General features: G+C 49.7%; 1 protein-coding gene and 2 pseudogenes across 6 annotated transcripts in view; 1 reads left to right on the top strand and 2 right to left on the bottom strand.

Moving 5' to 3' along the window:
• The window catches only part of Frmd5 (FERM domain containing 5), a 362,213-nt gene that overhangs the window by 7,551 nt on the left and 328,014 nt on the right, over window positions 1–26,648 (bottom strand). For 4 of the 6 annotated variants that reach the window (XR_002820305.1, XM_004623349.3, XM_004623350.2 and 1 more), the window contains exons 5-13: window positions 25,742–25,839; window positions 23,309–23,432; window positions 19,789–19,876; window positions 12,021–12,109; window positions 9,213–9,276; window positions 8,447–8,538; window positions 4,466–4,540; window positions 3,855–3,923; window positions 2,630–2,736 (exon numbers count right to left, since the gene is read on the bottom strand). Coding sequence is in view for 5 of the 6 variants with exons in the window: in XM_004623349.3 (XP_004623406.1) it covers window positions 2,630–2,736; window positions 3,855–3,923; window positions 4,466–4,540; window positions 8,447–8,538; window positions 9,213–9,276; window positions 12,021–12,109; window positions 19,789–19,876; window positions 23,309–23,432; window positions 25,742–25,839 (806 nt within the window). In the remaining variant the exon portion in view is untranslated. The remainder of the gene's footprint in view (window positions 1–2,629; window positions 2,737–3,854; window positions 3,924–4,465; window positions 4,541–8,446; window positions 8,539–9,212; window positions 9,277–12,020; window positions 12,110–19,788; window positions 19,877–23,308; window positions 23,433–25,741; window positions 25,840–26,648) is intronic. The other 2 variants (XM_023710923.1, XM_012513901.2) reach the window with 1 other exon arrangement.
• On the top strand, window positions 5,670–7,039 carry LOC105741539 (annotated as a pseudogene).
• LOC105741538 lies at window positions 14,999–15,881 on the bottom strand (annotated as a pseudogene).

The raw sequence follows: 26,648 nt of genomic DNA, 5'->3' as shown, positions 1-26,648 counted from the left end.
TGGTGAGTGCTTTAAAAGCCCTTCACATGGCTGGGCATAGTGGCCCATTTGGCTGCAGTCCCAGCTACTCCGGAGGCTGAGGCAGAGCTTACTTTGGTTCATGAATTTGAGAGCAGTCTGAATAACAGCAATACCTGTCTGAAAAAAATTAGTTTTCTTGCCACTCCTGGGATAGGCAAAGAGGATATTCCTGTTGTACAAATCAAGCAACTAAAATGCTCAAGAGGGGCTGGAGAGATGGCTCAGTGGTCTAAAGCACCTACTTAGAACAAGCTTCGCAAAGCATCAGGGACCGCGGTTCAATCCCCCAGCACCACATGCCAGCCAGCCCTGCCCCCTGGTGGGCTGAGCTGGCCACACACACACACCTCTCTCTCTCTCTCTCTCTCTCTCTCTCTCTCTCTCTCTCTCTCTCTCTCTCTCTCTCTCAAAGAAATAAATAAAAAATGAGCTTTCTTCTTTAAAAAAAAAATAAAAAATAAAATGCTCAAGAAATAATTAAAACTCAGTGGTAGTTGCCCAGCCAGGTCTCTCATCCTCTAGACATTTGGAGGTGTGTACTGCTGGCAGATTTTGTGTACTCGTGTGTCACATACATAGTGACACACACCCACACCATAAATCCTCACCAGAAATTCTTGCAAGGAACAAGAGAACAGTTATCTTTCCTGGCCTGCACTGTTTGAATTTTTTATTTTGGAGGAGGAGGTGTGGGGGTTGGGGGTAAGGAGGATTGAGACAGAGTCTCATTATGTAGCCCAGGCTGGCCTGAAACTCATAGCAGTCCTCCTGCCTCAGCCTCCCAAGTTCTGGGCTTACAGGTGGGCATCACCATACCCAGCAGTTCCCATTTTCTTTCTTTTTGTTTGCATGTATGGTTCTGATTTATTTCACTTAAGAGTATGCTCTGTAGTTGTATCCATTTACCAACAAAAGATTTGAATTTTTCCTGTTTTGAAGTTCCCATTTTCATTGACAAAATTCCTTCAGGAAGGGCAGAGGGCCTCCCTTCCCAGCCCCCACTGCCCTGATAGAAGCAGAGAGAGGTCTGAAGCAATGCTGCTCTTTCCTACTGTGTGATAGATATCTTTTGAGAGGTCTTACTAAAAACAAACAAACAAACAAACAAACAAAAAAAAAAAACCCAAAATGCCTTATTTTGTTATGTATTTAGTACAGGGTCTACAGGGTCTCACTATGTAGATCGGACTCCTAGTGATCCTCTTGTTTTCAGCCTTTCAAGTGCTATAAATTGCCAGTAAACAGCCACTTCCAACTGGACTTCACCTCCTAAAAGCAAGCCGGCTCTCCAAGCCAAGGTTAACACATAATAAGTGATTAGAAAAAACTGAATGAAATAAGTTAGTGTGGCAGAAATAAGTAAGGAAAAATATAAACTGAGGTGAAATGATTTAAAGTCTGACCCAGTAAAAAGCAACTTAGTAAGATCCTTTTTTTTGTATGTATTTGGCACAGGGTCTACAGGGTCTCACTACACAGATCAGACTCACAGTGATCCTCCTGTTTTCAGCCTCCCAAGTGCTGGGATTACAGGCTCACACCACCACGCCTAGTCTTAATCACAGTCTTGGTGTGCCCCAGCGGCGGAGCCAGCACGCTGGGGATTGAAAGGTCCCTGCATCTGCCTAAGCAGCATTTTTTTTTCTTTTTTTTTCTTTTTTTTTTTTTTTAAAGGAGAATAAAAAATAATAAAAAACCCAAAACAATAGAGACTACAGAATTGCACTAAGCAAACTGATAGGAATTCAGCAATGGCTGTTATACTGCACATTGTTGTCTTTAAATTAGTTGTTCAGAAATCCAGAGATAAACATGCAAAATTGGTAAAAAATTTTTAAATTAAAAAGAAAAAAATTTAAGCATTAACTTCTCCTTTCAGTAGACCAGCATAAATCAGCAGTGCAGTTATTCAAGCTATGCTGTGTATGTACAGATGTACTTTGCATCTCTGAGAGGGAAAGCGGCCAACTGTCCAGCCAGGGGAGCAGGTCAGTGGTGACAAGAGATTCCGAGCACGCCTCCCAGCTGGTGACTACACGGACAACGGCTGGTCCACTGCACCACGGTATTGATCCAGTCAGGGACTGAGCTAGGTCTGCAACTTGTGCCCTGAGTGGGACATGAGGGGAAGCTGTCCCTGCAAATCCTGAATACTGCCTAGGGGACTCCAGCCCCTGCTGTCCCAAGGCTCGGTGAAGACCCAACTCCCTGGCCCTTTGCCCAGATCCCCTTCTCCCAACAAGGGCAGGGTGGAGAGAGATGAGACAGATTTTGACAGCTGAAGGACAGGTGGTGGAAGCTACAGGACAACTTCGGAACCCATAGTTTTTGTTTCTTGGCTGTGCCATCACTCTGACCGCACGAGCTCAGGAGGCTGCCCAGGTCTGGACAGTACATACAGCGTGTCCGTCTTGGAAGCCACCTCAGAACTGCGTGGAGCCTGGCAGAGCCAACGCAGGCCCAGCCCAGTGCCCTTAGCTCTGCCCCAGCCCCGGACTACAGCACAGCAGGCCTGGGTGGGATCCCCTCTGTGCTCCCAGAGGCTGGGGTCCCTTCCGTAGGGTAAAAGCTGATGCCCCACAGCAGGCTGTGCCCTAGCTCGGCTCACCTTCCATGATGGAGATATGCACAGCTCTTCTGCGGGTCCTGGGAACGCTGCTCAGTCGAGGCCCGTGGGTAATGGAGGGGCAGCTCCGGCTGGGAACCATCCCTGCTCTGAGGGTAAAGGAAAAGGGCCCGCGTCACTCAGGGAACAGGAAAAAGGTGGTAGTGTCTACAGAAGCTGCTTGGCTGTATCGTTTGGGTCCCTTTTTTTTTTTTTTTTTTTTTTGTGGAACCGGGGATTGAACTCAGGCCCTTGTACTTGCCAAGGAAGCGCTTATTCCACTGAGCCATCTCCCCGGCCCTTGGGTCCCGTTTTTTAAACCTTTAGCACCTTCTTTTTGCTTTTGGCCCCCGGCTCCCAGTCAGAGACTGTTCAAACCTTCACCTCCCTAGTCTTAGGTTTACCTAACGCTGTGCATGTGGTGGTATAAGGCATAGAACACCTGGCCTTTACACTGAGCCACATCTCCAGCCCTTTCTAAAATTGTTTTTAAATTCTGAGACAGAGTCTTGCTAAGTTACCCAAGATGAACTTGAATTTGTGATCCTTCCTCCTCAGCTGCCCAGACTGCTGGGCTTACAGGTGCCTGCCTAGCACCTATCTGAGCCTCTCAGTGTGGCAAACGTCACTGGGCTGGAGGCAGGACTGTCATGGAGTAGAGCTCCTGACTGTGTCTACAGATTGATTCTGGCAGCCTCTGACTTTCAGCAGTGGCTGCTGAAGGGGCTATGTGTGCACAGCAGCCAGTAAAACTCTCATTCTGAGCCAGAGGCCAGCTGGAAGACCCTGGGCTTCTGGGCCAGTCATGTTCTTTCGTGGCCTTACCAGTTTGTACGAGGTAGGCTGCTGGAGCGTGTGACTTAAGTGTGTACATGAGGCATGGATCCTGAAATTATTTTTGACCCCATGAGGCAAGTCAGTAAGGATGTTCCTGGCTTCTGAAGCAGTGAGTATCGCTACTCTTGCCATATCGCCCATGGGGTTTGGTCAGTGGTTAAGCTGTGGAAGGCGAAAGGAATCAGAGTGCCTAAGTCTGGGGAGTGTGCACATGGCCTGCCCTCCAGTCCTTGATTTCGGCCATGCAGGGACAGGTTTCTTCACTCACCCTGCTCTTGCCCCTTTTGGTGGTAGGTATAGCCAAGAACTTCACTGAATTCAAATTGCTAGATCATTTGAGATTCTGGGATCTGGGCCAGAGCTGGCTGTGCAGGAAGCCTCGGCGGCCTACCTGTGTATTTCTGGTGGCTCTCGTTTGATCTTGGCACTTGATTCCATTACTTCCTTTGCGACTCGGCCACTGCAAGCAGTACAATAAAAAGTACAGCAGAAATGAGTGTGAGTTCCAGGACTGCACTCCTTGCCAAGATCGCAGATGCTCTGGCCAAGTGGTGGAATGGCCCCTTTGATTTACCCCTTCCCCAGTGCAGTGGTCACTAGAAGGCTTGCTTCTGGGGTAAAGTGTTCTAAAATGGCCTGAATTTATCTTAGGAGAGTCTTGGGACCTTCCATTTTCACTTAGGAATGATTCCTCACTGTATGACATATTTCAAATAACAGTGCCAAAAATAAACGCAAAATCCAGTGAGACATGAAAAGAATCATTAAGGTTCTTGGTACACTCATAAGAGATGAAAGGAGATACACATGAAACCCTACAGACAAACAGCCAGGAAGGAAAGAAATATCAAGAGGTTTGGAAGAGGGGAGACGGGTGGGAAGCAGCAGCTTTTCTGAGAGTTCCCGTTTCTTGGTCCTCCACAGTGAGGTCCCCTTAGTGAATGTTCTTCAGAGAAGGTCTGAAAAATAGGTCCATAATGGTTACTTACGGTCACTATTTACCTGTATCGGAACCGGCTCCCTTTAAAGAACAGATTGCTGCTGGACACTGTGCGGACTTGGCTTGATTTCTCCAGCCTGCAGCAAGGCAAACTCAGTGTGACTAACGGCCTGCACCAGTCCTGCACCTGCCAAGCAAGGCAGGAATCTGATTCTTTTAAGCCTACCTAGGAGACTTCAAGAAAAGGCCTGCTGGAGCCCACACTTGTCTCTCACTTATGATGGGTCTGCTCAGGGCTAGCTGCCCTCCTGCCTCAGGGCTGGGACAGTCACCTGGAGCCCACTGCAATGTCAGGGCTGTGAAGGAGCCCCAAGAAGGCTCGCGGGATGGACCAGTGGGACTGAGAGAATGGACGTTTGTGCTGATGGGCTAGGGGAATGACAGCCTGCCACCCACATGTTCTCAGCCAGGCCACCGAAGAGCAGGTGATGTCTCTTGGCCTCCGTTCTCTTTTTTTTCTCTCTCTCCATATATGTATATATTAGGACAGGGTCTACAGGGTCTCACTACATAGATCAGACTCATAGTGATTCTCCTGTTTTCAGCCTCCCAAGTACTGGGATTACAGGCATGTACCACCAGGCCCAGTCTCATTGTCTCAGTGCACCTCGTGGGTGGGGCTGGCACGGCAAGCCGGGGATTGAAGCCTGGCCATTGCCCTCTGCCTAAGCAGGCACATTAGTCCATTGAGCTATCAGGCTGGCCCGACAGTTCTCTTTTCTATAAAACCATGCAGCTGAGACTGCTTGACTTCCGGGGCCCCTTTCAGTCCTGGAATTTGATGCCAATGTCCTCACTGGGGAGCCTGAGCTCCCAGTAGCCTACCTCCTAGGTAAGCTGGGTTACAGGCATGCACCACCACACCCAGCCACCCAAAGAGGTCTCCCAAGATTGGGTTCACCTGCAACCCCTGCAGATACCTGCGGCATTGATCCAGTCAGGGACTGAGCTAAGTCTGCAACTTGGGCCCTGAGTGAGACATGAGCACTCAGGAAGCTGTCCCTGCAAACCCTGAACAGTGTCTAGGAGACACCAGTCCCTGCTATCCCTAGGCTCAGTGAAGACCCAACTCTGGCCCTTTGCCCAAGCATATTCTGAAGCTGACCTTCATGTGGAGACTGTCAAGGACAAGGTCAAAGTGGCTGCCACCAGAGCATCGGTGTCACTGGGGTTCTGACCCAGGCCAGAAGCTTTTGGCACTTAGACATGAAGGAGCCCATTGGAAGCAGTGGAAATGGCCTCACTTTCTGGAATGTGTGCCAGGGGCTGAATGTCTTGAAAGACTCAGCAACTGAGTCCGCTCACAGATGTGGAAGCAAACTTCTGTCCCATGATGCAAATGGGAAAAAGGCCATGAAGAAAAGGTGCTGGAGGCATGAAAAGGCAGGCACCAAGAGGCTGCTTCCATTTCTATCAGTCCATTTTAACAGAGACAAATGCAGCATGCCCAGGACAGTGGAGCTGAGCACAGAGCCAGTAGCCACGAGCCCCTTCCTTCAGTGGCTGCTCAGCCCTGCAGCTGGTGTTTGTATCTTAAGCTGCTTTCTCCAAGTGCATGTAATGGCCAAACCTAGGCTCTGTCATCACAGGCAAAAGGAAGGTGGTAGGAAAGAAAACTATTTCCTTGGCTTTCTCTGGATAGCAGGGACTGAGCAGGAGGGAGCTGTGACCTACAGTCTCTCTGGAATGTCCTCCCATGAGGAAGAAGAAGCCATGCAGGTTAGAATGAATGTAGGCTGACTGTTCACCCTTAGAGCTAGTGTCAAATGCACTGCCCAGAAAACAGCCTGGATCCATGGCTGGAATTGTGGGGCAGCCAGCAGGTAGCACAGTCTGTCCCGAGAGGAGCTTGGTGCCCAGTCAGCTCAGGGTAAGTCTGATCTGTCCACAATCCTGAGGGGGACCCCACTGTCAATAGGAACCTTGGAAGAGATCATTGATGACAGTCATGCTATTGTGTCTACATCTGTGGGCTCAGAACACCATGTCAGCATCCTTTCACTTGTGGAGAAGGATCTGCTGGAACCAGGCTGCTCAGTCCTACTCAACCACAAAGTGCATGCTGTGACTGGGGTGCTGATGGATGACACAGATCCTTTGGTCACAGTGATGAAGGTGGAAAAGGCCCCCCAGGAAACCTATGCTGACATTGGTGTGTTGGACAACCAAATCCAGGAAATAAAGGAATCTGTGGAGCTGCCTCTCACCCATCCTGAATACTAGGAAGAGATGGGTATAAAGCCCCCTAAGGGGGTCATTCTCTGTGGTCCACCTGGCACAGGTAAAACCTTGTTAGCCAAAGCAGTGGTTGGCTCTGAACTTATTCAGAAGTACCTGGGCGATGGGCCCAAACTTGTACAGGAATTATTTTGAGTTGCTAAAGAACATGCACCATCCATCACGTTTATTGATAAAATTGATGCCATTGGGACCAGAAGATATGATTCAAACTCTGGAGGTGAGAAATTCAGCGAACTGTGTTGGAACTGTTGGACCAGTTGGACAGATTTGACTCACGGGGAAATGTAAAAGTTACTATGGCCACAATCCGAATAGAAACGTTGAACCGAATCTGAGTCTCAAAGGTGGCTGTCCTGCCTGTCTTAAGAAACACTCCCACTATGGGAGACTGGAGCCAGTGCTTCATGCCTGATAGCCATGCACTTTACTGCTGAGCTACATCTGCAGTTTTTCTTCCTTCTTTCCTTCCTTCCTTCCTTCCTCTCTCCCCCTTCAACTGCTCCCCCACTCCCTCCCTCCCTTCCTTTTGTCTTGGGTACTATGAATCAAACTTAGGACCTCATGCTTGCCAGGCAGGTGCTGTGCCACTGAGCTAAATCCCTGCCCAATTTTTTAAATTTTTGAGACAGAGTCTTTGTAAGTTGCTCAGGCTGGCCATGTGTGATCCTCTTCCCCAGCCTCCTAGGGGTTACAGGCATGCACCACCACACCCAGCAAGAAGCATTTATTTATTTATTTATTTATTTATTTTTATTTTTATTTTTTGCGGAACCGGGGATTGAACTCAGGCCCTTGCACTTGACAGGGAAGTGCTTATTCCACTGAGCCATTTCCCCGGCGCAAGAAGCATTTATTAACATATAATCCATTATTTTATTTTTTTACAAAAAGACCAAGAGATTTACTTGGCCTCACCCCATTTTCTCTATGGGCTATTTCTATGCTCCCTAATGCTTTGTACAAATCCTTTTTTTTTTAAAAAAAATTTATTTATTTATGTGTGTGTGTGGGGGGGGGCAGTTCAGCCCACCAGGGGGCGGCCCTGGCTGGCATGTGGTGCTGGGGGATTGAACCACGGTCCTTGTGCTTTGCTAAGCTTGTTCTAAGTAGGTGCTTTAGACCACTGAGCCATCTCACCAGCCCCAACTCCTTTCTTAATCAAAGAAAAGGGACATGGAAGCCTCCTATACTTTGTGAAATCCTTTGTATGCAAATTTTACCTTTGTCCCCAGCCTTATTTCTCAGTGTCAGTCAAACCCTTGCCCAACTCCAGCTGTACTACCCAAGCCTGCAACACCTTTGATAGTGACACGCCAGCAGGGGCTGGCACCAATCAGAGCCACGTCTGTCCAGGCCTAGGACTTGGGTCTGGACCAGGGACTGGCTGGGGTTTGTACCTGGTCCCTTAAGGAACTATTTTACACTTTCCAAGGCTCTGAATGGTCTCTGGGACTCCTAGATTCAAATCAGACATGACAGGCTTTTTCTGGCCCAAGCCTTACCCCAGAAAAGACCAGAATTACTCTGCTACTGGGGACTGTTCAAGGTGGGCAGCTTAGTAGAAACGCATCCCCAGATTCCTTCCCTGGGCTTTGTGTCACCTGGGGCACAGGACCCAGCAAGCTGCCTGACATTTACTAGGAAGCTAATAATCTCCTGTCCTAATGTTTGCCTGTTCTGCCTCTAAAAGCAGCTTCTGTGACTGCCTCAGAGAGGTGTTCCCATCACATGTGTCCACTCACTTGTAGAAGGCTTGGTTCTCGATTCCACATTTCCAGAGGTGTTTGCAGGCTTCTGGAGTTGGAGCAAAATACGTGAGAATAATTTTCTTTTCCTGAAAAAATTCCACATAGAAATGGGTGAGTGTGGATGAAGAAGTGAAAGTAAAGTAGCTCAGGACATGGCCCCCTCTCTGAGCTGTAGGAGGCCCCTTTAGAGCAGTGGGCCAACTGGATAGAAGGACACTTCTGAAGGGCTCACTGGGGCATCACCTCACTCCTGACAAGTCTAGCCAGAGTAACACTCGGGTGACACAGGCTGCACCGGGCGAGCCCTTGGCGAGAAGTGGCACTTACATCTGGAATTTCTAAATGGAAGAAAAAGAATCTGATTTTGGTTTTGTTGTTGTTTTGCTTTTGTTTTTGAGACAGGCTCATGCCATCTAGTTAAGACTAGTCTTGAACTCACTATGTAGCCCAGGCTGGCCTTGAACATGTGGCGATCCTCCTGCCTTAGCCTCTGGAGTGCTGGGATCACAGATGTGTGCCATCACACCCAGCAAAGAATCTGACTTTGGACTAGATACAGTTCCTGGAGGTAGGGACCTCTTGGTGAACCTCTGTGTGGTCAGCTTCCCTCAGGAATCCTTGCTCTGGAACCTTCCACCCCTTCCTCTCTCACCTCTAGATCTTGAACTGGTTGTGGCTGAGTTCTAGCTAGACCACTCAGGCATGGCTCTGGCCACAGAACCACTGTAGTGCCCCCGAAGAGAAGGAAGCCAGCACTCACCTCTTTCTGACTTACATATAAATAGAAAGTCTTTCCTTCAAATTTCAGCTTGGTCACCTCATTCCTAGAAGCACAAAGAGAGCACCTATTGTGTCACTGTGGGCTTCTGGTTCACTGTTCAGTCTTACAGATGCACAGCCCATCCAAACTGGAAGGGGCTCCAGGCACAGACACAATTGTAGCCAAAATTAGAACCGAAACAAGACAGCGCAGTGGCCTTAGAGAACAGTTGTTGGAACAGTTCAATCCACAGTGTTCTGGTTAATCACACTATAGTAATAGGGTGACAGGAAGATTTCAGGCTCATCACAGTGGCTGTAAAAGGGAGACATTTGCATGGGCAGTGAGTCTAGGTAAAGTGTTCGGGGTCATTTCAAGAGCTGGCTCATGACACAGGTGCATTATCTGGATGGGACTGTCAGATGTAAGATGCCACAGGCAGCTGATGAGGCCAAAGTTCAAGATACACCAAATAATGACGTACAATGCAACCAGGCTCTGAGGGAGTTGAGTCTTTGAGGTGACTGTGCCACTGAATGGAAAATGCAGTTTAATGCAGACAAATGTCAAACAATCTCAGGGAGGGGCAACATACCAAAGAGAGAACAGATTACATGGAACAGTCATGCAGCGTACTGACCAGGAAAGGGGCTTAGGGGTTATTGTAGAAAAATCCTTGAAGCCACCAGCCCAGTGAATGGCTGCAGTAAAAGAGGCAAACAGGATACTGGGGTACATCACCCGCGGGACAGACACAAATCAGAAGTGACATGGTTACTGTACATGGCACGACCTAGACCTCACCTCCACGCACTGCTCTCAGCCTTGGTTACATTTACAATGTGGGAAAGTGACTGGGGCCCACAGCAGATGTCCCTGGGAGCCAGAGAAGCAGGCCTTAGGTTCCATTGCCCCTCAGTCCCCCGCTATCTGCCCAACATGCTGCCCCCACCAGCCGCACAGCCCTCCTCTCTGGTGAATTCTTATTTTTCTGCTCAGCTGAGACTTCCAAGGAGGTCTGATCATACAGCTCTGCCTCCCCTTTGACTGGTGAGTCTTCGTCATCCCTGGGGAAGCTCCTCAGTATCCTGGTAGGCAGTAGAAAGGCCGCAACCACACAGCCAATTTACTGCTGGACAAGAGAATCACTTGTTCTTTGAGGTTTCGGAAATGGTGGCCGGGTCAGGATGGCAGTTCCTAGCTTCTGGCCACCAGTTCTCGGCTAAGGGGAGCCACCCTGTTTGACTCCTCATTCTCCTCCTCAGTCAGCCAGTCATCAAACGCTCAGGCTCACACATACTACAGTAAATGTCCAGTGGCTACTGTACAGGCAAGCACGCGGATCACTGCAGCTCCAGAAGCAAGATCGCTATCATAAAGTGCAGACATGGTGAAGAGGGGCCTTTCTGAAGAAGAAAGAATGGGGCCGGGGGAAGTAGGGGAGTCATGCAGTTTCTGGGGTCAAGGAACTTAGGGACTGCAAGGTCTGCAGCAGGTGCATCCTACTTCTCTGCAGCTAGTGGTGCCCCTTAACAGGGACCTCATGAGATAGCTACCCAGTCAGTGTGGCCCTCTAAGGACTATCACATACCCAGGAGATGTCCAGACAGACAACAGGTCCTGCCTATCATCTTTTTCAGAAAAAGTGTGGATAGGACACAGGCCCTCATGTGTTCACCCAGGGAGCAGAGCGACATGGCCCAGAAGTCTCTGAAACAGGTTGGTTAGCTGTGCCATGGCAGTGGCTGCCTTATGAAGGACACCCAGCTTTGCGAGTCTGAGGAGCAATTTCTGTAGTGCATGGTTGGCCATTTTATTGCCTTTCTTAACAAGAGCAGTGTAGGTTGGAAAGGCTGCTGGGTTCTGCTCATCAGCTCAGTGGGAGCCAAGGAAGGCAGAGGAAGAGAGACGCTGCAGCACACACCGCAGAGCTTACTGAGGGGCGGGTCTGTACTCAGCCTCCTCACTAGGTCTTCTGGAGAAGTAAAGGTGCTAAGCAGACTTCCCAGACACAGGGAGGCCATTACCTAAGGCCACCAGATGAGCCACCAGTTTAGATGTGATGGGGGAGGCCCCAGCAGGTAGAAACTGGAGGGTAGGAGAGGCTGACAGGTAGGTCAGCCAACATTTCCAGGCTATTTAAATGTCAGTCCACAAACTGGAGCTTGTGCCTAGCCAGAGAGCAGAACAGGCCCCCAGCGAAAACGAAACGAAAGAAAAAGTGGGTAAAGAAGCAGTTCAGTCACTGCCACTGAGGCATTGGCTCTTGACCACTAGAAAAGTGGGAGTGGGAAGAAGAGCAGCAAAGAGGAAAATGTGGGGATGTAGTTTCTACAGGATGAGGTCACTTAAGCTAACAAGGGACAGGAGCGAGACAGGGGCGTCTGGGCTTCCGTGGACCCACTGGCCTGCTGAGGAGCTTTGAGGGTACCAGGCCCAGGGCTACTCCCTGTTAGCAGAGCAGTTAAGAGGCTGGGCAGCTGTGGAGATGTGTACCATGGCCCTTGGCAGGTGATGCCCCGGGAACTTCTGGGAACTTTGCTTCCCTAACACTGGTCCCAGCCCTGGGCTGCCCCAGAAACCAAACCTCCATGCTCTTTCTCTGGAGAGGCTGCTGGCTCTCAGGGATACCCTGTTGGGAGAAGAAGATGGCTAGGAAGAGACTGCTACCTCCATCTGGCACCACTCTCAACCCAAGGCTTTGCAGAGTGCTCCGAACCCTAATTGCCAGTCACGGAACACGGGACCCACAGCCCCGCCCCAGTGCATGGGGGATAAAGAGCCTGTTTTGGAGATGAAGCTACTCACCATTTAATGAAATGGACCCTCTTGTTTCCTTGAAGAACAACAAACCCAAAAGGAGTGAAGGCCAGAAAGGCAGCATTTCCTGACACATCCTGCAACACAGAAAGACTTCTCACTGGGGTGAAACGGGCGCAGAGGCGCCAGGGTGAGACACTCGGCTGTGGGTGAGGGAGGCAGCTGGTCACAGAGCAAAGAGCAGGGACTTCTGATCTCAGCCTTGTCATTCCCCAGTTGTGTGACAGCAAAATACTTACTGAGCCCCAGAGCCCTTATCCTCAAGTTGTAGATGGTGACAACTTGAGGGGGTCAGAGATATCTAAAACCCCTCCTGCATTGCGGTGGGACTGTAAAGTGATGCAGCACTCTGTAGAAGCTTGCAGGTTCGTACTACTCAACTCAGAGTTACCACCTGTGATGCCCCAATTCTACTCCAGGTGTGTGCCCCGGAGAACTGGTAACGTCTGTAAATGCCGCACTACGCACGGCAGCCAGAGTGGAGACGATGCAGCCCACTTTGCTGTGGACAGTGTCTGTCACCTGATTAAGTGAGTGAGAAAGGGCTACACTGTGGTACAATAGAATATTATTTAGCAGTAAAAAGGAATCAAGTGCTATTACATGGTACATTTATGAACCTTGCAACCATCACAGCAGGTGAAAGAAGCCAGGTATCAAACACTGGAAGTGGAACTATGCTATTTACATATAATGTCCAGAATAGGCAAATTCATGGGGACAAAAGGATTACGGGTTGCCAGGGCCTGGGGAAAAGGATGGGCAATGACTGCTAATGGGCATACGATTTTTTCGGGGGGGGGGGGATTAATATAAGTGTTCTAAAATTAGCAGGGATGAGGGCCAGGGAGATGGCTCAGTGGAATAAGCGCTTCCCTGGTTAGTGCAAGGGCCTGAGTTCAATCCCTGGTTCTGAAAAAAAAAAATAAAATTAAATAAAAAAAAATAAAATTATCAGGGATGATTGTCTTACACACTTAAAGGATACATTTAATGGTATGTGAGTTATATCTCAGCTGTTATTAAAGAGTAAGAGAAGCAGTTATCATGGCGATGGTCCTCCTGGCACTGGGCCTCCTCGGGGGACTTTAGCAGAAGAAGCCAGCAGCAGCTGGCTGGGGAACAGTCACCACCATCCCTGAGGTGCAGGGAGCAGCAGAGAGGGGCTTGTGGCCACCAGGCTCTAAGCCTGAGGCTCTGCTGAGCCAGCAAGGAGAGGATTCCAGAAGACGCAGGCCGCCATCTCCACAGTGGGAAAAGAGGCTCCAGAAGGAAGAGGCAGAAGGAGGGCTTCCTTTGTCACAGGGGTGCTGGGGAGAGACTCTGCTGCACAGCAGCCAGAAAGCTGCTGTGAAGTTGTGGGGTGTGCGTGGGGGTTCTCCAGCCTGTAGCTCTGCCTGCTTGCCCCGTCTCCTGGGCTTTGGGGTTTGCCACACCGGCATGGATTCTCAGCCTGACTGGTCCAGGGCCCATGGCCCTGCCTCCGGGAGCAGCGCAGGCGTGCCTCAGAGCTGCCTCGTGGAGTCAGCTCTCTAGGCACCCGGGTGCAGGAGTGAATTGAAGTGCACGATTGGTAACCATTCTGATGAATGTCTGGCTATCACTGTCCCTCCCTCAGGATCTGTCAAGATCTGAGACACAGCACTTGGCTGCAAGCTCAGTGTCATGCAGCCTACGGCACCTCGAAACACTTAAAAATAACTGGGCTAGAGACGTTGTGAAGCCACAGGTCTGGGCCTCCTGCTTCTCATCAGAGCTCGGTGGTAGCTATTAATATCTGAGTCCAGGCACGGCACACAAACACTTTCCTGCCAGGAGGTCCCAGGGCTAGGCTGGCAGAGATGTGGGTCAGGGCAGCATGGCCTCAGGAGAACAGCTGAGAGAGGTGGCTGCGGAAGGTGGATTCTTCAGATGAGGTGGGCCCTGTGAAGCTTTCTGTACACCACCAGGCCCACCTAGCCAAGGCCTACAACTGTAGGCTTTGACAGATGAGAGACACATTCCAGGGTGGAGACCTAGCTGCACTGGCCACAGCCTAGTGCGGGGCTGTGGGGCAGCTCGCCTCAGACTCAGTGGGTGCAACACCGGGAGTCAGGGCAGAGCGACATCTGGGAGCCACCCGAGGCACGTGGAGATGGGTGGAGAGGGTACCTGGTGGTGCTCTGTGACAGGAGAGGCCTGGAAGGAGGCGCTGCAGGGTGGAGGGAGGGCCGGGCTTGGGGAAGTAGAGTTCCAGCATGGAGACGCGGAGCGGAGCAGGGAGGAGGTGCGGCAGGCAGAAGGGCTTCCGTGTAGGACCACAGCGCCACGTGCTCGGGAAGAGCCCTGTCGGGCCCAGCCTGGCTGTGCCAAGTACTGTGTGAGCACAGACAGACCCCTTAATTTCTCCAGGCTTTAGATTCTGCATTGGTAAATTGGGCTTGGGATTCCCTAGTTCAGAAGTTATGCCTAGTAGGCTCCAGTAACATTAATGGATGTGTTCTGATAGCTACTGAGTTTGCTGACGTAAACAAAGACATAACATCTTACTATTTTTTCTCCTGATGTTGACAGATTCAATTTGTGCTAGTTAGGAAATGACGTGGGAAGGGAGACTAAGAAAGGAGTCAGTCAGTGTTAGGGCACCACGGAGCAGGATGTGGCACAGCGACCCTAAGCTGCGGCCAGGGAGGTCTGCTACTCCTCCGTTCCTGGCATCCCTCTGGCCAAAATAAAGGGCGGGGAAGGGCTGAGTGCCTGGCACAAACCCCTCGGGGCAGCTTCTGGTGAAGGCAGGACTGGAGCGGAGGGGAGTAGCTGGAATGGGGGCGCAGGCCTGGAATGGGAATAAACTCCCCATGACAGTCAGTATCACTCCACTAATACTGGTGCTTCAGTAACACCGGCCCAGTTGCATCTGAAGAGGCAATTCATTTTTTTTTTTTGTCAGGGCAGATTCATTTAATTCTTCAAATTCAGTTTCCTACTCAGCATCCCCTGCACATGTGGGGAAACCACACCAAAATCCGCGAGGCCCAACCTGTCTGAGGTTCACCCACGGGCCATCCGAGGTCCAGAAGAAATTTCCTAACCTGGGTCAAGTACTTTGGTTTCAAGTAGTCACCCAGCTCCTCCTTACTGACCCACACATGATGGCCATTCTTTGTGGCCTGAGAAAAGTCTCCATTTAATAGCAGTGCTTTGAAGAAGAATAGTTTGGCCCCGGGTCACTCTTGGTCCGCATTGCCTGGGGGAACCGGAAGTTGGAGTGGCCACACGGTGCATTTCCTAGGAACTTGGCTTCCATGTTGTTTTCTGAAAAGGTGCTCAGTGCTGGCTCCCCTGTGCCTCGAAGGGTCTCCCCTGGCTGCCACTCTCTCTGGGGTAGCAACCAAACATCTTCATTCCAAATCTCTCTGACTAACAGGACAAGTTTTCTGTCTAGCTCCTGATGCAGTGAGGTTTGATCATTTTTTAAAATCAGCTTCTGTTATATGATCTCCAGGTTTGAACTTTAGGAATGCCTGCTCCCATGAATCTTCCAAATCTTGTATAAGCAATATATCCTGTTCATCCTCCTCCTCATCATGGAGGTCGGCTTTCTTCTTTGCCATTCTCTGGGCTTCACCAGAGCATGAAGTTCATGGTCTGAATAAAGGCTTTTCTCTACCTCAGTCTGCTGCAGTATGGCCGCCATCTCTTCCTGCAGTGGGGTCAGAGGCTTGGAGATGGCGGTGGCCTCTGCAAACATAATGCGCCCCATAAACGCCACGGTGACCTGTTGTTTGAGGGAGAGGGCTCAAGAGAGAGGCCGCGAGAACCCAAGCCACCTGCCCAGAGCTGAAGAGGCAATTCTCTAAAGCGCTTCATGCACCCACAGATGAGGGCTGTGGGCAGACCCTGAACCTGGTGGCTGCTGGTGCTGAGGGCAGGAGAAGGCCAGCTACCTGTCTGTGGCTTGTGAGGCTCAGCGCTGACGGGTGACTAGAAACTGGGATGGAGATTAAGAGGGGGTGGCGTGACCTGTGGGTCTGTTGTCGTCCCTCCAGCTCAGCCTAGAGGGGTTCCCCCAAGGCCAGGAGAGTTGCTCCTCCTCCCTGTCCTGATCCTCAGTCAGGAGCAACTTGTAAAGATGGAGGTAAGGGTTTCTTTTTCTTGCTTTTTTTTTTTGGCGGAACCGGGGATTGAACTCAGATCCTTGCATTTGTCAGTCAAGCGCTTATTCCACTGAGCCATCTCCCCGGCCCCTTTTTTTTGCTTTTTGAGATAGGGTCTCAATATCTAGTTTGGGCTGGCTTTGACTTGGAATGTAACCCAGGCTGGCCTCAAGCTCTTGGCGATTGTCTTGCCTCAGCCTCCTGAGTGCTGGGATTACAGGCGTAGACCACCATACCCAGCAGTGTGGTTTTACTTTTGTGATCTAACCTAGGTTCTGCTGACACCAGTTCTTTCCTGGTCTTCAGAGCAGACATGTACTAGTGCACTTACTGGTGAATTTTGTATGATGACTCTAGAAATCTTACAGGCCTGTATCTTCTCTGTATCAGAATTGGCAGGGAGCCATGCTTAATTCCTAAAAGCCATCTCTCCAGAAGGAAGACCACACATAATAACTGAAAAAGCGTAACCCTGAGACCTGGCCAGCTCTGGTTATAACTGGAAATACTATCCTCATCAGTAGCTTTGAAACTTCAGACATTTTAGCTTATCTACCTCATATCCATTATTTATCTCTACCTTTGAAGGCTCAAGAATATCTTCTTGGTAGTGATGTGGTAAAGATTTACTGAGATATGTATGAGGCTCCAGGCGCATGCAGACTTTCAGTAGTGGGGTCTCTGAGGCTCACAAAGAAGGCTGTGAGCGCTGGATGTCTATGATGGGTACCTATTCCTTGAGCTTGAACAGGGCAGCCCTGTCAGTTGGTCACAGGGCCAGGCTGTGTCCTAACCCCCAGTCCCTCTGAATGTGACCTCTGCCTGGGAGACTGGGGCAAATAACCAGCTTTAGGGCCAGCTTGGGAGGAACAAGGCAGCAGCTCCTGAGTGGGCAGAGGTCAGGGACAGGGACAGAGCAGCGATGAGCCGCACTCTCCGCTCCACAGCTGCATGGTAGGGTCACTCGGAGCCTTGTACAGTTTAGAGTTGGGATGCTCCTGTTGCACTTGCTGGATTTGTTGGAGTTCTTCCTTCTGGTCCCAGGACCAGATAAGGACACTAGGCAGAAAGAAACTACAAACTGCAGCTCTTTAATCAGTCCAGGAGAACAGAGCCCAGCCAGTGTTGTTCTGCTCTCATTTAATTATCAGAACAATTCCTCCTCTTCTGTTCTCCCTAGGGCTGCATGCCCCAGATTCTCTGGGCCCAGTAATTGCCTCTCTGTTAATAGAAATCATCAGTATTTATTACGCTGAGTGCGCCTTAGGAACATTAGGGGAGTGTGTGGTAGCACCTCACCGAAGTGACTCTGCTTAGTGATAAGAGGAAAGACTCCCTTACTGCTCTGCTTGCTTGGGAGGGGAGGGCCGAGGAAGCCACCTCCAGAGCCTGCCGAGAGCTGCCGAAGGGCTGTGTGTAAGGAGAGGCCCAGGGCCCAGGAGCACAGGATGGCGGCTGAGTGAGATGACTGCTCCCACATCCTGTCAAGGGGTCTCCTTGGGAGCATCTGTTCTATGTAGGATTCGTACCTACAGGAAGCAACCTGTGCCTGCCCCCAGGGCCTTGTGAACTCTGAGTCTTCTCATTTATAAACTAGGGAGTATGACATTCACCCCTCAAGGCTGGCTGAGGATTCAGTGAGAAATACCAGAAGCACTCGGCACCTGCTGTGGGAAGCACCCTGCCCCACCCCAGGGGTGGTGCGATACATGGGACTGGACCATGTACCAGGTATGAAGGCTGGTTCCCCTCTAGCTTCCCTGTGTTAGAAAGGGAGCCCACAGTCCTGGGGTACATGTGAGTTTGGGCTGGATACCAGGCTGCCATGACACTTGTTTTCCAGACAGTCTTGGGCAATGGTGGAGAATCCTATCTACCTCAGTCTGTTGTCACACTCAGGTCACTGCCTGCCCACCTCTATGTGTGGCCTCAAGGGGACGGGGCAAGTTTAGACCCAAAGAGGTGATCTGGCACCCTTAGTTAAGGATGCAGAGCAGCTGTGGAACACCTGCTGTGCATTTAACCACAGGTAAGGAAAGTAAGGCTTGGAAGTCTCAAAAGGCCCCAGTGAATAGACCAGGACTTCAGCAAGGGCCAGCTGCCTCTTCAACTCTCTTGGCTCCCAGGAGTGTCTGAGCGATTGATGGAGTGGTTCGGATTACTTCTGTTTTAGGGACATTAATTAGGAAGCTTGCTAACTTGTAAATGTCAGTATGTCAAGGCCTTGGTAGGAACAGACATCGGTGTGTTTTCTGGTATTGCTGGCCCGAAGCACCTGGGGGCCATGTAGGTGTCGATGGCGCTGGTGGGGAAGGAGCTGTGTGTATGTGTGGGGGATGATGAGCAGGGTCCCTGAGTGCCAGGGTGTTTGTTCTTAAGGCTCCCGGTAGGCCCTAGGCGAGGCCAAATCATGGTCAGCTCACCTGCAGGCCAAGGGAGACGCTGCCTGTTTCCACACTGCTGCGTGCCTTGGATTTATTCTGTCATGCCTTGAATCGTGTCTCTGTCAGATTCCCATGCTTAAGTCCTAACCCCCAGTCACTCTGAATACCACTTCATTTGGAAATAGGGTCTTCATAGACGTTACAAGGAGAGTCTTGAGTGTGGGCCCTACCTACTCCAATACAGCTGGTGTCAGTAGGGATAGTCTGTACACAGACAAGAACAGAAGGAAGACAACGAGAAGAACCAGGGAGGGAACAGACACCCTCTTCAGAAATAAAAAAAAAAAAAAAAAAAGGGCCTCAGAAGCTACCAAGCCTGAGGCACTTGGTGTCATACTTCCAGCCCTCAGAACTTTGTTGTTTATGCATTCTGACACTGGGTCACAGCAGCTCTGGGAAACAAATGCATCCTTCTAATTTTTCCTTGAAGCTGACAGTGTCCCTCTACCTATCAGACAGAAAAGGCTGTTTGTCCAGTTCCCAGCTGGTGCTCTCTGCTTCTGAGCAGCTGGAGAGCTAGCTTTACCTGTGGTAGTCTACCCCCTCCAATAGTGGAAAGAAAGGCAGGAGCACAGAGAAACTGAGCCAGAGACCAGAGGTGTCAGCGCAGCAGGGACTGGAGTTGGCATGGGGTGGGGAGGATTTGGCATCGGGACAGGGAGAGGCCGTGGGTCCCACTGCTCAGCAGTGACTGGGGGTGCTGCCTTGCCCCTCTTCCCGAATGGAGACACTTGAGTAATTACAGGGGCTTGCTCTGGGCCGTTTCCCTGGCTAGCTCCTGCCTTTGGCTCTGAGGCATATAATGGAATTAAGTGTGAGTCCGATGCAGTTCTGTGTGCTGACTTATCCCACTGCAGTCAATAAAAGCTACTCAGGATAAAACTAGATTATGGGTCAGGAAGGGTAGGCAGTCGCCAAGCCACCTCCGATCATTCTCTGTGGGGCTCCTTCCACATTCTTCCTCTTCACTTCCACCAAATTACCCATGGCTGCCAAAGTGGACCCTGTTTTTGGATTTGTTATTTAGATTGACTTTGCCTCAGATCTGCTGACATGGATGTGGTATGAAATGATGCAGCCTAGAAGTTACTGATGGGAGACATTTTCTCTGATGTCCTTCACTGAAGAGCCACTCCCACAAGGCCCGCGCCCCGGGCTTCTCCCAAATGCTCTCACCTTACAGGGGTGGGGGTCCACGCCGTAGGTCTCCAACGTCTGTGCTTTCCTTAAGAAGTTCAGCTCTGATGTTGCTGGTGTTTGACCACTGGAGAAAGGAGAAGGCAATTTCAGGGCTGGGCATTGCTGTGGCCCCCTCCAGGTGAACTATTAAGAGCCACACAGCTCCACTTTTCCAGGGTGTCCTCCCTACTGGGTTCTAAGATCAGCTTCAGTCTCAAGTCTAGGGTCAGAATTCACACCTTCAGAATGAGGCCACATAAGGGGTTGCCCAGGCTGAGGGCTACAATGGGGAGTGGTGGGGGCCTCCGCAAACTAAGAAGTGCAGTATGCTAATGAGCACAGCGGCTCCTCAGGCTGAGGTCGCAGGAGCCTAGGGCCCAGCACTGCTAGAGAGCGCACTTGTAGTTTATTTTTTTTTGGTGGAACTCAGGCCCTTGCGCTTGCCAGGGAAGCGCTTATTCCACTGAGCTATCTCCCTGGCCCCTAGAGAGTGCACTTTTAAACAGGTCAGAAATACTGATTTTCTGATATGTCACCATTTTCAACTTTGGGGCAAACAGAATCTATGGTTGAAGCCCATAGATATGTTGTCTGTCTTCTGGCAGAAACTAAAGCTCAAAGAAGGGACGGGGACACCTTGCTGGTGCCTCCTGACCTGTTTCTTGACCAAAAGGGAGTATGTGGTGCAAGGTGAGGAGAAGCCAGCTCCAGCCATCTGGAGAAGCCCTTCCTCACTCCTTCCCAGTGGCCTTGGTGGTGTCCAATGTGCTACACTGTTGCCATTGGGGAACTGGGTGTGCAGGCGGGTGTGCAGGCGGGGAAGTCAACAGCTGTGCTGCCTGTGGCAGGATTGAAAATGGCTCATTTCTGACTATAATCTGCCTCTAGTATTACGTGTGCATTGGGGGCAAGTAGACAAGAAGCCAAAGGCAAAGCAGGCCCAGCTCCCTCTGAGCCTTGTGAGGAGACCTTGGTCATGGCCAGCCTCCGTGCTCCTGCTGAGGATGCACCAGGGAGTGCGTCACACAGCCCCAGCCCTCAGGGTCAAGAGAGGAAACTAAGTTTTACACAATGAAGGGGAAGCTAGGAGTTAGCTATGAATTTCTACTGATACACATCTGCCAGTGAACCCTAGGCTGGGGAGGTCTAGGGAGAAAAAGCTGTGTGGCACGTAGCGGGCACAGGCCCCTGGGGGCTACAGCACCAGTGTCTTCCTGGTACCCTGTATGGAAGGTGGTGGGCCATGTGGGCTCATTTCTCCCCTGAAGTCTGCCCAAATCTTCAGGGCCACCAAAGCAAGCATTTCCTAGGGGAATATCTGCTGTGAACTAGGACTGTCCCCACTATGACCTCTAAAGCACTCACAGTTCTCACGCACCACTCCTTTTTTTAAAAATCATTTATTTATTTGGTACAAGGTCTCTCTATATAGCTTAGACTCGCAGTGATCCTCCTGCCTCAGCCTCTCCAGAACTGGGATTATAGTAGTGTGCCTCCATGCCTGGTTTCAAGGGCTGGCTTTGAGGGGGACTGGCACAGCATGTGGTACTGGGGATCAAACTGGAGCCCTTGTGCTTGCCAGGCAGGCACTTAGACACCCAAGCTATTTTCCTGGCTTTTATTTGAGACAAGGTCTCATGTAATTCAGGCTGGCCTGGAACTCACAGCAATCCTCCTGCTTCAGCCTCCTGAGTGCTGGGATTATAGGTGTGTGGTAGGCTTTGAATCATGAGACCCTACACAGGTCTGTGCTTAGTGGGATTTTTTTTCCAGTTAGGGATTGAATTTGAGTCCCTGGGTTTGCCAGGCAGGCACTTATGCTACTGAGGCATAGCCCCAGTTTGTGTGATTTTTTGGACAGGATCTCACTCTATAGTTTAGGCTGATCATGAACTCATTTATTTTATTTTATTTTATTATTATTTTTTAAAAATGTATTTGGTACAGATCCTCCTGTTTTCAGCCTCTCCACTACTGGAATTACAGGCATGCACCACCATACCCCAACTCATCCAGCTCAGCTGGCCCAGGGATGGGGCCATTATGGCATGTGGTGCTGGGGATCGAACCCTGGTCTCTGTGCTTGCCTAAGCAGGCACTTTGTCTGCTGAGCTATTTGAACTCATTTATGTAGTCCAGAATGGCCTCAAATTTGTGGGGACCCTCCTGCCTCAGCAACTGGAGTGCTGGGATTACAGGCCATCACACTTGGCCATTTATTCAGATCTTGGCCACAAGGGGTCACTATTTCCTCAACGATAGGAGGGACCTGTGGGGCCTGTTTTGCTGGCCTGTAACAGGTGGAAACACAAAGGATCCTACCTCTGATGGGGTCTCCACTCGCCTGGAGCTGGGGAACGGTTCTGCTCATGTGATGGTCTGTGTGTGTATGTGTGGGGGGATCTGTTTCCAAAGGCTGAGGTGGTTCTGGGTCATACTTGATAAAACCTTTGCATCTTCCGAAAGGATTTGTTGTTGTTGTTGTAGGGAAGTAACTAGTTTAAGAGACAGTACTGCCCCTGAGCACAGTCCTTCCTTAGAACAGTAAATACACGAACATTCCTAAAGATTAAAAAGCTAGTAAAACAATGACATAACATCCTATTTTACAAGACTCCACTGCAGGACCTGTGGCCTTCATACCAACCAACCGGGGCAGGCTGTGCACTAGGGTGCTGAGAGGTGGAGCCCTGCATTCTCTTGCTGCCTTGTGAAGCCCATCTTCGCAGACGGCCCTTCCTCTTGTGGCTGAAGGGCTGAACGAATACTGTTCCAAGGTAAGCTGCATGTTCTGGGCAACTAAGAGAAGCTGGGGGATGACGAAGCCCCCTGAGTGAAGCCATCTCTCTTCTGTGCAGGGTCAGAAGCTCAGGTTGGTATATGGGGTGAGCTGTGGTGAACATTTTGGGGACCTTTGTCTCTGTAGGTTGGGGCCAGCCCTGCGCAGTCCGTCTTCTAACCGGAAGCCACCTCTCACCTGTCACAGACTTATTACAGATGTCTGCCAGTTTTTATATCCTTACTCAGCCTTTTGCCCTCCCCCTCCCTCTCTTTTTGTGGTGCTGGGGATTAAGTCCAGGGTCTACCATGCTAAATAAGTGCTCTACCACTGAGCACCAGCTCCAGCCCTCATCCCTTTGCCTCAGTGTGGGGATTGAACCTGAGGCTTTTTGCAGGCCAGGTAAATGCTCTACCACTGAGCTACACCCTTTAGCCTTTGTTTGTTTGTTTCCCTTTCCCTCGTTCATACATTTCTCCATATCTCTAGCTCTGGGAAGCAAACACTTCAGAAAGGCCAGTCCCTGTTTCCCCTGCGTACAACTTCTCTCTTGCCTTACCCCAAAGCCTTAACCGTTCTTCTCGGGAGGGAGCTCATAGGGCTGGGGGTGTGCCTCCAGTGGACCCTGAAAACTGCATCCCAGGAGCAGGGAAGCCCAGGGACCATCACACTGTGTACCCCAGTACGCAGCCCAGGGAGGTGGCTCAGTTCCCCAGGCCTGAAGTGACTGTCACACACCTGAGTTCTGTCTTGTGAATCTCAGCAATTTTCCTTTCCAGCTTCTCTGAATGTTTAGGAAAAAACTGGAACTTGGAGCTGTAGCCTTCAGGGTGTTTTCCTGGGTCGTAATCTCCAATCTCCGCTTTCAAATGTAAGGTAGAAGAAAATGATTGTGGAGAGGTGAATTGCCATTGGTAAAGCAAAGCGAAATTAACACACAGAGCAGCACCCGCAGCAGCACACAGCAGGCTGAGAGAGGACAGCAATCCCGAGCAGAGGCCTGGGCCCGCCCTTGTTCTCCCAGGTGTGCCTACCAGGCTGATGTTCACATTTAAGCTCCCAGCCAGAAGAGCTGACCTGTGTGCTGAGGTCGCCACAAATAAAGCTGCAATAAAAGAGCAAAAGCCTACACTATGGCGGCCCTGGAGCTCAGGCCTGAGACAAGGGCCAGGAATGATGATTTGTGTAGGAGGAAGCAGTGAGCTCAACCGGAAGACAGAGCCTCCTGGGTCTGGGCCACGGCAGAAGTCTAAATCTGATTTCAAGGATTTTAGCATGGATGAAGCAAACTGAAGAGTGAGTCATGATCCAATAGCACACTCTCTGTCCAAATCAACCTATATGAGTACATCCGAACAGTCACTGGAGGCTGAACAGGTGCCGGGGTCCTGCTAGCGGCCCAGAGATTTAGGAGGTTGGCTATAACCAGTCACCGCTGCTGAGTTCAGGAGAAGCAAGGTCTAAGGCTGATTTCTCAGTGCGCTGGAGTGGGGGCGGGGCTTCTCCTCCAGCCAGTCACAGAGAAAGATCATCCCTAACACAGCTTGGGGATCTCAGGTCTGTGACATCAGGGAAGGCATTCAGAACAGAATCCAGCTTTCCATGGGAAGTGCTTCAGCAGGGCACTTGCTGGGTGTGATGAAGGGAAGGAGAAAGTCCCAGCTACTCTGTGGTTACCCTGCCCTTCCCTGGTGGAGCCATACCACTTCAGAGGGGCAGGAAGAGATTTCAGGAGGACATACCCTGTTCTCAGGGAGAAAAACTGCGCTTGGGGTTTGCGTGCGTGCGTGCGTGCGTGTGTGTGCATGCGTGTGTGTGTGTGTGTGTGTGTGTTTAAATCACAAATATACTTATGGTGCCACCTCAAATTATGTGGAAATTTTTATTGTTTAGCAAGAGATGAAAGCATTCCCCTGCAATCTTTGGTAACTTTTGAACCGTGGAGTCATTTATTTTTATTTTATTTAGAAACCACCAGCTGGAAAGCATCAATGTTGGACATTAAGGGAAAAAATGAGAATAAGAACTTAATGTGATTATTTTGGCAAAACTGAACAAAGGGTTAGAGTTTAAAGTCTGCAGTTAGCTCAGACCAGGCTCTCATTTTAAAAAGGAAAGGGGCGTTTTTGGGACCCTAAAACTATCAAGCACCAGCCAAACTTCTCATTTTGTAGATTTTCAAAATAAGAGTCTCAGGACTTACTTTTCAGATCCTTTTTTTTTTTTTTTACATTTTGGATATGTATTTTTTTTTTCCATAATTTTATTGAACAGTTCAGGTTGGTCTTGAGCTCACTTAGTAGCCCAGGCTGGCCTGGAACACCTAGCAATCCTCCCGTCTCAGCCTCCCAAGTGCTGGGATTACGGGTATACACCACCACTCCCAACTTGACTTTCACATTCTTAACACAGTTGTGATATTTTTTCCTGCCAAAAAGAACTTTGTTTCTTATTGGCAAACAGTTTCTCCTCACAACACGTTTCTGGGAGTTCACAGATTTCCAAATAAGTGTTTGGATTTTTTGATGGAAATTTCATCATTTTAGTTCTTTGATCCAGAACAATCCAGTGGTAATGAAAGTTTCAGCTAACTATTAAGAAGTTTAGAAGTGGCACCTAAGCACCCTCAACACTTGACGAAAGAAGGAAGAGACACATGTGAGATGTGCATCTCTCTCCAGTTGCTTTGCGAGGAAAGCGTCAACCTGGGCATTAGCCAGGTAAGGCGCAACTCTTCCTTAGTACCTCGTTAGAAATTGTGCTTGTTGCTCTGAAACTTTTTCAACACTGAGCAAACACCCTGATCTGACAACTTCTCAAATGGACACCAGAATACTGGTCTTCACATCTTTGAGCTTAGTGTGAGAGGTAAGGACAAAATTGATTTTGGTTACTCTCTGAAGTATTCGTAATGTCACTGACAAGGGGACAGGGCAAATCCCCAACACAGAGTCAGAAGCACTTAGAGGGGCTGAGAATGAGGCCTCAGGTAAGGTAGAAGATTTAGTGCTCAGTGCTTTCTAGCTCTAGGTAATCTCGCAAAATCCTTCAACTTAGGTTCTGCTTCAAGTTAGATACTGTTCAGATTCAAGAAGTAGTCATCTGTGGAACTGAAATAATGTAATCAGTACTTAGCAGGAAAAGCGAATTTATCTCATCAAAAGTCATTACCTTGAAGGATATAAGCTGCTAACAAGGCAGCATCAGATGTTTTACAGAGAAGGCGGCCATGGTAAAGATCCCTTTTGATCTGCAGGAAGACTAAATACCTGGAGAGAAAACAGAATAAACTAGAAAGGATTTCTTTGATTGCTTTAAAGACATAAATATGTAATGTAAGCCTATCAAAATTTTTGTCATTAAAAAAATCCTCAAAACATAGTGTAGAACAAATACATTTTCTATTTCCCAGGAGACTCTTTATAGTACATTTTGCTTTGAACTGATTTAAGGTTCAATTCAAAGCAACTTGTCAGTTTCCTTCTGTAGCTCAAAATAGAAATGGTACTTCCTGGTAAAAGCACTTGTCCCCAAATGCTGGGATTTGGAAGGAACCAGCCCCAGGCCAGTCAGAGCCATCAGAAATGGGCATGCTGGACCTCCTGCTGTGCTGGCCTCTGGAGTGAACAGCAGCAGAAGGAGCTGGCCTAAGGACGAGTTGGACTCAGTGCTCAAAGGGAGCCTGTTTATAAGTAGAAATAGCCTACAACTATTGGCAAAAGTCAACTGGATCTGGATGATGTGCAAGAAGAGGCATTGGTGCAGGAAACACAAAAATTCAGCAGAAACCTGTGGCCAGCACCTCTTCAAATACAGGAAGTTTGCCTCAGATGGAGGTAGGCTATGAAGGAGGAGAGCTGGCGTGTGTGGAGACTTCCTGCCTCCAGTCTGGTGTCACACACTTTACGTAGGCATTGTTATTATGCCCACTTTTACAGATAAAGCTGAGGCTCTTGTGATTTTTCTCATGGACACATGACTAAGAGGCAGAGCCCGGATTCAAATTCATGAACTTGGCTACTAATCCCTTGGCTACCCTCCTGACACTGTAGTTGGATGGACTCAGTCAGCTGACCCT

This window comes from Octodon degus, unplaced genomic scaffold, assembly GCF_000260255.1.
Source record: "Octodon degus isolate 3935 unplaced genomic scaffold, OctDeg1.0 scaffold00002, whole genome shotgun sequence".
Lineage (NCBI taxonomy): Eukaryota > Metazoa > Chordata > Mammalia > Rodentia > Octodontidae > Octodon > Octodon degus.
Note: the sequence above shows the minus strand (reverse complement) of the source record. Positions and strands in the feature narration are given on the sequence as shown.